This window comes from Bactrocera dorsalis, chromosome 5 (assembly GCF_023373825.1).
Source record: "Bactrocera dorsalis isolate Fly_Bdor chromosome 5, ASM2337382v1, whole genome shotgun sequence".
Taxonomy (NCBI): domain Eukaryota; kingdom Metazoa; phylum Arthropoda; class Insecta; order Diptera; family Tephritidae; genus Bactrocera; species Bactrocera dorsalis.
Window position 1 is genome coordinate 12,525,286 of NC_064307.1, and position 12,328 is coordinate 12,537,613.

Below are 12,328 nucleotides of genomic sequence, written 5' to 3' on the forward strand. Positions count from 1 at the left end.
AAATTGCTGGCTGAGCGAAAGTGATAAATGGCAGAAAGAGCGGGCCAAGTAACAAAAAGTCAGTGGGTGTCGGGAAGTCAAAGCAGACAGTGTTTTTTTTGATGTGGTCGACGATGGTTGTTATTCACAGAGCTGTTGCTTTTTCTGTGTGTTGTTGCTTTTTCTGTGTACTGTTGCTTTTTCTGAGTGTTGTTGCCGCGCAGTTATTCAGCATGGGTGCTGCTGGTGTGAGACGAAAAAAGTGACTTATACTAATTCCTAGCAGTGGGAGCGCACAAGCGGTCAACCGCTCAACAGTCACGTGGTGCGCCGCGCTAAAGCTCTTAAACGTGATTGGAGTGTTGGCTATTGTTGTTGTTGTTATTTACGTTTGCCGACTTTTTTCCAGCTTTTTTGTCATGTTTAGCACAACAATAATAGTTGTTATTGCATTTATTGCTTGTGGTTCTTTAGCAAATTTTAAAAAGCAATTTGTCGAAAGCTTTGCACATGAAAGCGCGGCCCAGCTCGGCTCGGTTCGATTCGTTTCGGTACAGCGCAGTTGAGTGACGGCAGCGCGTTTGACGTGAAGGCCATGCCGCCACCATGAATTGCATTAAGTGGTGCGGTATGAAAGTGGTGCGCCTGCTTCGCTTATTTCCCTAATGCTTTTATTGTTGTTGGCTCACCTGTCACCTTTGTTGCTCTCGCCGCACTTGTTGGTGTTATTGTTGCGGTTTATTTAATTTCGCATATTGTAAGCTGTCAATGGCATGAAAAATGATATCAGCACGACTGACACGAGACCCGTCGCCGTTTAACACTAAACTTTTTTGCCATTCATTTTACATTACCGTTATTTGTGTATTGTCGCCAATTGTTGCTTTTGTTTGCAATGCTGTTGTTGCTGGTTGTGGTTTTTGTTGTACCTCGGTATTATTATTGCCAAGATAAATGTTTGTAAGTTTAGCCTTTGCGGTTGACACGCATAAATCTTGTGGACAAAATATCGCCAACAAAAAGTCGCACAGTGTGGCAATGTATGTATGTATGTACATATCTTGAACCCCGAACAATGACATTCGTTTATTGCCTTTATTTATAACAACAATGAATATTTATATGTGTATTAGTTAGTCATTGACAGTTGAGTGCTGAGTATGAGTGTACACTGGTGGCTAATATTGACTTACTATTTCTGTTGCTTTAATACAGAATATCTGTAAAACACCAGTGGTTGTAACAGACATTTTTGATTCCAATGAATTATGTTTTTGAGGAGTTTTGAGAGAAACTATTAGAAAATGACTAGAAAAGTACGAAGCATTCTGTAATATTATATTATAGTGTCACGTTCCGATCGACACTTAATCACAATATTTAGGCTCTTAAGTAGATTTCCTCACTAATCTTCTAGATTTGATCATTTGTTAATCTCGTCACCAAGTAGATTTGAAGTGAATATAATCGAAATCTCCCTGTGCGACTCTGATTTGGCGCCATCTGTTTCACTGATGTAGACACTTCTTCTTCTTTATTTCTCTAGACACCGCTTACTCACTTAAAGCCGAGTTTACAACAGCGCTCCCGTATTTCTTGCTTTTTGCTCTTGGCGCCAATTGAAGATTCCAGGCATAGCCACATCCTTCTCCACCTGGTCTTTCCACCGAATACCCTCAGGGGCAGTGTGTTTTCATCCATTCGGGCGACTTGACCAGCCGGCGTAGCCGTTTTCCATTAATTCGCTGACCTATGTCAATGTCGTCGTACAGCTCACCGTTCCAACGACTGCGGTATTCGACGTTGCTAACGGGCAAGGGACCATAAACCTTCCGCAGAACCTTTCTCTCGAAAACTCGTAACGTCGACTCATTAGATGCTGCAGCATATAGCAAGACGGGAGAATTGAGTGACTTATAGAGTTTGGTCTTTTCTCGTCGATAGAGGACTTTACTTTTCAATTGACTACTCAGTCAGAAGTAGCACCTGTTGGCAAAAGTTATTCTGCATTGGATTTCAAGGTTGATATTGTTGTTGCTGTTAATACTAGCTCCAAGATAGACGAAATTATCTACTACTTCGAAGTTTTGACTGTCAACCGTGACGTGGGAGCCAAGTCGTGAGTGTGACGTTTGTTTATTTGATGACAGGAGATATTTTGTCTTGCCCTCGTTCACTACCAGACCCATTTGCTACGTTTCCTTATCAAGTATGGAGAAAGCAGAACTAGCGGCTGGGGTGTTGCGGTCAACGACTATTATTGAAGATTTTACCTGCTGGATTGAGCTCTGCAGCTCGAACTATTTTCTCCATCAGTAGATTGAAGAAGTCACACGATAGGGATTCTCTCTTTCTTTGTTGTTTTTCAGACAAGTAATTGCTATTTGGACTTCTTCAAGGTCGCACAATGAAACGTCCGTTCCATCGTCACCGATTGGGGAATCGTGTTTACCATCTCTTGGTGTTCTGCTTCCACTGCCATTCAGCTGCTTGGATCCCCTCTGTCGTCTCAAAATGCTTATCCTTCATCGGCCTTTTCAGGCAAGGAATCAAACAAAAAGTCAGCCTGTCACCTATAATTACGTTATTCGAAAATTGGGGGTCACTTTTCCACATGTTCAAAATTTCTTGGCACACTTCCACTTGCCGCTATTTCTGGTCGTCAGTGAGTACTTTTGGGATCATCTTCGTGCACACCTTGCGCATGTTCAAGTGCTTCTTCACAATGTCATGAACCACAGATTTTGATAAATTCAACATCTGGACAATTAAATGAATATTTAGTCGATGATCTGAGTTCAAAAACTTTGCACACATGAGTCACATTATCGGTGTTAGTCGAGGTCCCAGGTCTTCCAACATGGTCTTCATCAGCGACCTCTTGTTGGCCCTCCAAAAAGACCTGGTGCCACCCAAACATCTGGGTAAGCCTGCTTGATCATATCAACGTCTATGCTACAGATTTATCGAGTTTCACACAGAATTTAATCGCGTACCTTTGCTCTAACGAACGCTGGATTTTCTGCTTACACCATTCACAGAAAAACGTTGCGGGAAAATGTTTGTACTGACTCTTCAGGTGCTCGGAGACAACTGACCAGCCGCTCGTTCTTTAGCTAGGAACGCTCTCTACCAAATTCATGGTCATCTTCATCGGAAGAAGATCAGTTCTATTACTTTCCGGAAAAAGCCCTGTATATCGAATTGTCGTTGATCAATTTACCCAGCGGAAGAAAATGATCACATGGTTGTAAAAGTAATCCGTAACTTTCTTTAGACCACCACTGTAGTCTTGTCGTATCACTTCGTTTGGTGTCTTTCCACACTCCGCCGATTAAATACTCATTTCTCTTGTTAAGCGGTGCAAATTTATGCGCTGCTCAATTTTTGCGTCGCGCTTTCGCTACGCTTCTTATCGCTGTGCGGTGATTTGTTGCACGCGTGCTTGTTGCTGCTGTTGTACTTACGCTCATTGCACCCGAGTTCAATTTTATTTGCGTTCTTTGATTTGTTGTAGTCATTCTTTTTGCTCGCCACTTCACCTCCAGCTGTGCTAACGACAATTTAATGCTGCCGCTGCCGACGCCGACGCCGCCTCGCTGGTTGCGTCGCAGGCGCTTAGAGACCGGGTTGCTGTCGCTGCGGCTCCCTTGAGTGTGGAAAGGTCACGCCAACAGCTGACTTGACAGCAACTTAAGTGGCAATGAGACGCTGACTTAAGAGCGTTTGGAGCGTGTTGTTGCGTGTGTAGTTGTTGTTGCAGGCAGATGGCAAAGGACATGGCGTTGGACAAGCAATTTGTTTTTAGTCGCCGCCGTCCGCTCACAGCTCCATGCCACGTACACGCCGAAGATTGACACATTAATTGAAACTAAATCCTGTCGGGGACATGTTTGCTGATTTAATTTCTTTGTGTAAAATAAGATTTATGTTTGTGGCTTTTCACCTGCTGCGCTGTTGGTTTATTTTGTGGGCGTGTCACTTGATAAGGGCAGATTGCTGAAAGCTCTCTACATGCTTACAAGTATGTATGTGTGGACTCGTGTGCTTGTCTAATAGTTTTGTTTATTATTGTAATGTCTTTTTCATTCGTAGGCCTTGCTTCATATTTCGTCATCCGCCGAGCACCAAAAAGGATCGTATAGTGTTTCTGCAACCCTTTTCAAATATGGTCTGGATTTTATTGGGATTATGTGGCATATTCACCATCTGCTTACTGTGGCTACTGACATCGGTGGAGCGTCGCTTGGAGGCGGTCGGTGTGGTGAAGCAGTTGGGTATGTTTAATTTATAATGGCGAAGAAGTAACGCAATTTCGTGCATAACGGTTAATTCTAAGTTTGATATAATTCTTCAATTCTTCGAAACTTGCCATAATTTTTGATATCTCCGTATAATTCAAATCAAAAGTTTTAGAAATCTGATTTCTTCAAACCGATCAGCCAAATATTTTTTGTTGTTGCCGTTCAAAGGCTTATAGAAACTTAATTTATTCAATGGATAACAAGGGATCGAAGTACTCGCTGAAGGAGAGGAGCGGTGAGCTTCGATGGATGTAAAAAAGCTTGCGGAGAGCGTTGGTGAAGGAATGCACTGCCGGGAACTATCCATAACCTGCAGATTTAGGCTTCTTGCTCACTCCAGTAACTTTAAGGTGGAAGAGGAAAAGGTTGTAGTAGATTAACTGCCCCGGAACGTAACCTCATTCAAAGTCGTGGTGTCTACCCACATCGAAAGCTGAAAAGCGATAGTCTTGTCATCGCTGACGGAGAGCTCAAGACTAATAATGGCATGTATAGACATCAGAGATAAACTTTATGATTTTGGTTTGGAAGCCTGGGTACAGAGGACTTGACTAGGTACCTCCTGTTCTAGGCTTACTGTTCAGTCCAGCGACATCCAAACGGAAGTGGCTACCAAAAAGGTGGTAGTAAATCCACTGTTACGGAACGTAACCTCATTTAAAGTGATGCTTACCCACATCGAAAGCAGAAAAGCAATAGCCGTGTCCTGGGTGACGGTGAGCTCGGGACTGATGATGGCATTTATAGACTCCTTATCTCTGGCATACTTTATAATTTTGGTTTGAATGCCTGGGTACAGCGGAATTGTTGGAAACTGTAACGTTGATGAGTCTGCTAGGTAAGTTAGATCAGTCTTACTAGCTCCAACATAGAAGTGGGTAGGAGCTACGTTGGCTTCTTACGGTTCACTTAAGGATGATTGGGCATCAGATAAACTCGAAAAGTGTTGAATAACTACTCCCACCTGTGCAGTCAAAGGTTCATCTGGCCCAGGGTAAGCCATAAGAGGTCTAGCGAAGAGTTCGCCCTCAGGAAAGTCCAACTTTCAGTGGTTATATGTATGAGTTCTAACTGGACCTTCGCTATTCCAAGTATATAAAATAAAAGCTGCAAAGTCTGTTCGAAGCTTCAAGCTTAAGGGTATAAAAAGTTCGCGATTAAAAACTTGCAAAGATCCCTCATTGGGAATACTTGGCAACACTGCCTTGATATCGAAACTAATGCCTCAGGACCTTAAATATAACAAGAAAATATACAATTTGTATGTTAGTCTAACTATCTAATCATAACCTTCAGATGTCTATAAATTCTGTCCTATAAATCTTTGAAAAATAAAGTAAAACTCGTCAAAACGGAGAATGTAGACGTTTTGATTTCTCAGAGCGAAATATTTACTCGAATTTGAAACTATCGATCCGAATGAAATAGTAATCTGTTGAAAGAGCTGTCAGAAGCAAGTTCTGATTTTCTCTTATAAAACATCTCCACCACCTCTTCCACACTTATAGAGTAAAAACTTTTCAGAGTTTCGGCTGTCAGCCCTTTTTCAGCTTAACAAAATGATAGCCGCCTTCGCAACCTCAAAAGTCTTTATATAATGCACTGATGGCACTTATTTGCAAGAACATCAGTTAAATACAACGTTCAACATCAAAAGCCCTGAGCACCAACTCTTCGCTATTTAGTGGAAAAAATAGAGCTCACTCGTGTCATTAACGACTTCCAGTTCCCATCAACCAAAATTAATCGATTCACCACAACAAAGTTGCGCATTAAATGCCATTAAATTATCGGTTATTACAAATTCCGATGATAAAATTTTCCGCACGACGAACGCGATTTCCACTTTTACTATTTGCCGTCGCTCAGACAAAAGTTTGGCATTTTCTTTTCACTTTAGTAATTTTTATAACCTCTGACGATGGCAATTTCATAAAACACCATTTAGAAGGTAGACGAAGGCATGTCGAAGAGAGCAAGAATGCCGATAGACAGTGCGAACTTTGTGAAAGTATAAATCAAAACTTTCAATTTCCAAGCAAACCAAAGGGCCAAAAATTGCAGCAAAACGCCGTTAGGATGCATAGCAAGGCACACGGGACGATAAACGCCGCAATGTCGAGTCGAAGTGCATTGGCACTGTGGCAGTCACATACAATCATTACTATTGCTAACGGAGTGTACGAGGGTGGTTCGATAAGACAATGAAACTGAGGGTGAGGATTTTTATATCGACTTCATCGGAAAGGTTTGGTTGGTTGAAAAGAGAGGCGCTGTTTCACGCCAGCTGCCCAATGTCTATCAAGTTAAAGCACTCAGAGCCTTGGATTAAACCCATCATCTTATCCTTCCCCTCACATGCTTTGCAATCCGCTGAATCCTTCTTCTTATTTATTGGTTTAGACGGCCAGGTCTTTCTCCACCTGGTCTTTCCTCTGCTTTTCCTGGCGAGAGCTGCACCGATTACTGTCACAGTCGGAGTATTTTCAACCATTCGGACTAGCCCTTCATTCGCTGAAATATGTCAATGTCGTTGCCAATTCGCAAAAGACCATAAATCCTTCACAGAACCTTTCTCTCAAAAACTCGTAATGCCGACTCATCAGATGTTGTCATACCTTTAAAGCAGGATGGGGATGATAAATGACTTGTAGAATCTGGTCCGAAGTAGCACCTGTTGGCAAGAGTTATTCTGAGTTGGATTTCGAGGCCTACGTTATTGTGGATGTTAATGCTGGTTCCACGATAAACGAAATTTCGTCTATTCGCCGAATCCACCTTTTCAAATTTTTGCGATGGGATCTTAAAGGTGGTGCCCCATTATGCCCCCTACAATATTACTTAACATATCTTTGCCTAGAAGTGGAAGCTTTTGGGGCTATCCTCCGTCAACACTATTCCAAAGTAACTTTGCAGTATGCCCTGTGTTGCTAGTGTTCCAAGACCCGAGGTGTTCTTTTAGGGTCAACTGCTTCAAACAACCCTTTAAGGAGCTGAATATTTGGCAGCAGTCGTGTACTCATCTGCATTAATTTCTTTCTATTCCTAAGTATGTGACTCATACTCAGAAAGCTTAAAAAAATCGTAGGTGAACAACAGATGATTAGGCTTAAGGCTCAACGTCAGTATTTGACTATTTGACAATAAAAACCGAGCTCAGATAAGTAAGATAAAGTCTTCTCCAAAGGGTGTAGATCTCAGTCAGTCCTTCTCGCGGCCTAGTGAGACCTATTATACAGTCTTCTTTACAGTTATTGAATCCAGTTCGAATGATGTTCGCTGTCCGCTCCATTATTCCGGTAGTTCCTGAGCTGAAAAATATATCATTTACTCTTCAGCACTGCATTATCGGACCGCCTTCGTACCCTCATCGCGCTGGTGATTAGATGTACTATCCACTGTGGCTGACTACAGGACATGCTGGGACACTTCGAGCAAATATCGCTGGCGGAAAGTTTTTGTGCGGCACGAATGCGTGCCTCTGAAAAATGAGAGATCATTGCCATTAAATTCTCAGCTCCATTGCGTACATGGCACATGCTCGTGGTTTTTTTTCCTCGAAAATTTTGGACGATATTACTTGCTGCGCCCGAGGTCAAAAACTACTAGAAACTCGTTTTTAACTCGCATTTCACTCCTTCCTTCCTCTCTAACGTAGCGCTTTTTGCTTTATCTTTTCATTGATTTCGCCAACAATTGACTCCCTGGTGAATGCTGCGACACAAAAGGACACAGCCCGCGCAGCAGCAGCAACATGAACATCGCAGGCGCCACCACCAACAACCAACAAGCGAGTGCAATCGGCGGTAATGATGAACTACCACCAGTTGGTTGCCGCTGTTCCACACGAACGACGCTAAGTGCCGGGACAATGCCGAGCTGCGGCGCTCGCAACGCGCCGTCGGTTGCCGCAGCAACAAAAGAGCAACGGAAACAAAAGCCGGGCAAGTTGATGCAACGAAGTAAGACGGAAGCGCGAAAGAATGTGCAGAGTATTAGCTGCAGGCATTGCATGCACGGCTGCGGTAGTGCGTGCTGCGGCCAGACAGGCAGCGATGTGGCACAACAGCGCGTTGGCTTGTTCTTCGAGTCGATGCTGTTCTACGTGGGTTCCATATGCCAGCAAGGTAAGTTTGTCGAAAAACTACTACTACTACAGTAGTAGATAATGTTAGCGTTAAGGGCACGAGGGGCGAAGAGGGGCGCTTCGAAAACTAATATACGCAGGAACTTTGGCGAAACATACACATAGAGTAAGCTCTCGAGAAATTTTGGGGGGCACAAGTGAGTGGCAGTTACATGTAAGCTGTAGCAGTTGCGTGTGTGTGTTTCTGCGTTTGAGCTCTTAGTTTTATTGGCATGTTTGGTAGCATGTGTGGCATGCAACGCAATTTATGCGCTCACAAGTTTACTTTTCAGCTTTGCTTTCATAACTAAGCACACTACTTTCCCAGTGTGTGGCACATGACTCGCTCTCTCTTTGTTTGTGTGCTACCTCCTCGGGTTGAAGGTTCTTGAGTTCAATTTCGTTTGTTTGGCTTTGTTACAAGACTTTCCCATTCTTGTAAACATAACTGAACAAATTGCTAGTGAATTTGTGGTGGCAAGACGTGCAGCAACTGGGAGAGCGCAAACAGTGCTTCTTCTTACAAATTTTTAAGAAATGCTTTTGAAGCGGAAAAATTGTGCTAAGTCAACACCGAGTAATGCTAGGAAAATATTGCATTTTTATTTAATTACCGTTATATATTTTATTATTTAATTAGGTCACGCTCAGAGCGAGTTAGTTGTTTGGTGCGGCTTAGAATGGTGAAATGAAAGTAAAAGCTTTTCTGCCGTTAGTGAATTTTTATTTAATAAGGAGAGACTTAAAATAGCGTAAGCCTGCTCTTATTCAATTGCATCAATTCTTTGAAGCTTGGGTCCAAGTCTTGGTCTAAGCTAGTTTCATTCTTCTATGAAAAGTTTTTTCTATTGGGAATCATCTAGATTGTTGCCGAAAACTGCTTATATAACTTTGATCCCGAAGATGGGTTCATTTGCGTATAACTGTGCTTCTGATAATACGGTTAAAATTACAGGAGAGTTCTATTTTGAGTTACAAGCTCACGCTCCTTGAGTATTGTCAGTCAGTTTTACAAATAAAAGCTGTTCAGCCTTGGTAAAATATCGAAAACTCTGAAATTTCTGATCCCAGAAACATGTAACCCTATCCTTAAAAGGATGTAGCTACCTATTAGTTATTTTCAGTATAGATAAACCTTTATATTATTATCAATGAAGACCACTGTATTTAGCTTTTGAGTTCTGCTGGATATGCTTTCACAAATAGTAATCAAAAATACTCGAACAGAACTCTTTCATTCCAGTTTCTCAGATGAAAATAATCGGTTTTTGAATAGCGACGCTACAAAGATCGACGCCCACTCTTTTGACATTTGTTTTCAGTAAGGTTCGCCATTTAACCATTAAAAGATATACGATCCAAAAACGTGTCAAAATTATTAAAATTTACTGACGAAATTTGGAGTCAGTGGCCTCAACTCTAAGAGCGCTATATTCAATTTATAGTCGTCATAATCGTCCTCTTAGATCAACAATTAAGCGTCTAAGGGAAAATTTTGAATCCACAGGTACAATAAAAAAGGTTTCCGTGCCAGTGAGACAAAGAAGTGCTCGTAGTGTCGATAATAAAGGGTGATTTTTTAAGAGCTTGATAACTTTTTTTTAAAAAAAAACGCATAAAATTTGCAAAATCTCATCGGTTCTTTATTTGAAACGTTAGATTGGTTCATGACATTTACTTTTTGAAGATAATTTCATTTAAATGTTGACCGCGGCTGCGTCTTAGGTGGTCCATTCGGAAAGTCCAATTTTGGGCAACTTTTTCGAGCATTTCGGCCGGAATAGCCCGAATTTCTTCGGAAATGTTGTCTTCCAAAGCTGGAATAGTTGCTGGCTTATTTCTGTAGACTTTAGACTTGACGTAGCCCCACAAAAAATAGTCTAAAGGCGTTAAATCGCATGATCTTGGTGGCCAACTTACGGGTCCATTTCTTGAGATGAATTGTTGTCCGAAGTTTTCCCTCAAAATGGCCATAGAATCGCGAGCTGTGTGGCATGTAGCGCCATCTTGTTGAAACCACATGTCAACCAAGTTCAGTTCTTCCATTTTTGGCAACAAAAAGTTTGTTAGCATCGAACGATAGCGATCGCCATTCACCGTAACGTTGCGTCCAACAGCATCTTTGAAAAAATACGGTCCAATGATTCCACCAGCGTACAAACCACACCAAACAGTGCATTTTTCGGGATGCATGGGCAGTTCTTGAACGGCTTCTGGTTGCTCTTCACCCCAAATGCGGCAATTTTGCTTATTTACGTAGCCATTCAACCAGAAATGAGCCTCATCGCTGAACAAAATTTGTCGCGAAACACATTTCGAACCGAACACTGATTTTGGTAATAAAATTCAATGATTTGCAAGCGTTGCTCGTTAGTAAGTCTATTCATGATGAAATGTCAAAGCATACTGAGCATCTTTCTCTTTGACACCATGTCTGAAATCCCACGTGATCTGTCAAATACTAATGCATGAAAATCCTAACCTCAAAAAAATCACCCGTTATTGCTGCCGCTCGCGCATCCATTGAGGACGAGCCAAATCCGATTTTCACACGTCTTTCTCAAGCGTTGATCATCTCTGTGACGCCGCTGTGGCGAATTTAGCGAAAATATCTTTGCTTATAACAATAAGATCAAAGAGACCCAAGAACTGAACCCGCTTGATCACCAGAATCGTAGTATTTTCCTGAATTGGGCTGAGCAACAACTTAAGAATGATCCGGATTTTTATCGAAAAATCATCTTAAGCGATGAGGCTCATTTCTGGCCGAATGGCTTAGTTAATAAGCAAGATATGTCTTATAGGTCAAGCGGCGATCCACGCGTACTCTATGGCTCACCATTGCATCTCGAAAAAATTGCAGTTAGGTGTAGTTTATGGGCCGGCGGCGTCATTGGGTCGTACTTCTTCCGTGATGATCAAGACCGGCGACCGGTTACTGTGAATGGGAATCGCTAATACTTAATGACATCCACATATTTTTGATTAAATGTCTCCTTTGTTCTCATTATATGTAGATCTAGACATCAAACTTAGGTGTACTTTCCCGAATCCGAAAGATGAAATATTAATAATAGTTAACAATTAAATATAATACCAATAACCTTTTTTTCTTGCTAAAATAGTGTTAACTTTTTGTTTCAGTTTAGAAGGTCGGTAATAAAAGTTTGTCCTAGGCTGACCCTGTGAACTGAAGTTTGGACAGACAAATAGATTGGGAAATACCACTCCTTATTTCTCTACTCAATTATCGCCTCAAGATCACCTTTATAATCCAATTGTTCATAGAGATTTATTTATACCATTCCTTGTTCAAAACTGTTCTATAACTACTCCACAAATCCAGCGAAGGTGATAATTAAGTCACTACAAAACGTTCAACAAGCGCTAACCTTTGACGGAACCCACTTCGTTTCTTCATCACTCTCTTGAATGTTGATCGATACAACATCCCTGCAAATAATAGATGCCTATTAGCTCCCTTAGCTGGCCAACCCAAGCAACCACACCCCCCCCCCCCCCCCCCATAATGAGTGGAGAAATTTAAACTGATTACCTTTCCGTTGCCTTTACTTCTCCTTCTCCTGAAACATAAACTTCCATCGATTTTCACGTCATGACACGTTTTGTAGAAATCTATGCAACAACAAAACGCATTAAATGGCAACAATCAATGCAATTGGGCAGCAGCTAATGGGTTCTGTTTCTGCTGCTGAGTGGTTGAGAAAATAGCAAAGTCATTACCGTTGTTAGTGACTGCTGCTTACAAACGTGTATAAACCGTTCGGACTAGAATGAGTAGAAACACGAAGAATTGAACTTCAAGGTGGAAGATTTTATACATTACAAGACGAGTAATGTTTGAAACTTGATGGTATTGGCGGAGCAAGAAATTAAGAAATGGTGGGAGTACAATTCG

The 12,328-nt window shown here is 41.7% G+C and overlaps 1 protein-coding gene across 1 annotated transcript in view; it reads left to right on the forward strand.

The window, feature by feature from the left end:
* Positions 1-12,328, forward strand: part of LOC105224490 (uncharacterized) — a 49,549-nt gene that overhangs the window by 22,786 nt on the left and 14,435 nt on the right. Inside the window, exons 7-8 of the mRNA XM_049458481.1 lie at positions 4,075-4,256; positions 8,012-8,410. Of these exons, the coding sequence (XP_049314438.1) occupies positions 4,075-4,256; positions 8,012-8,410 (581 nt within the window). The remainder of the gene's footprint in view (positions 1-4,074; positions 4,257-8,011; positions 8,411-12,328) is intronic.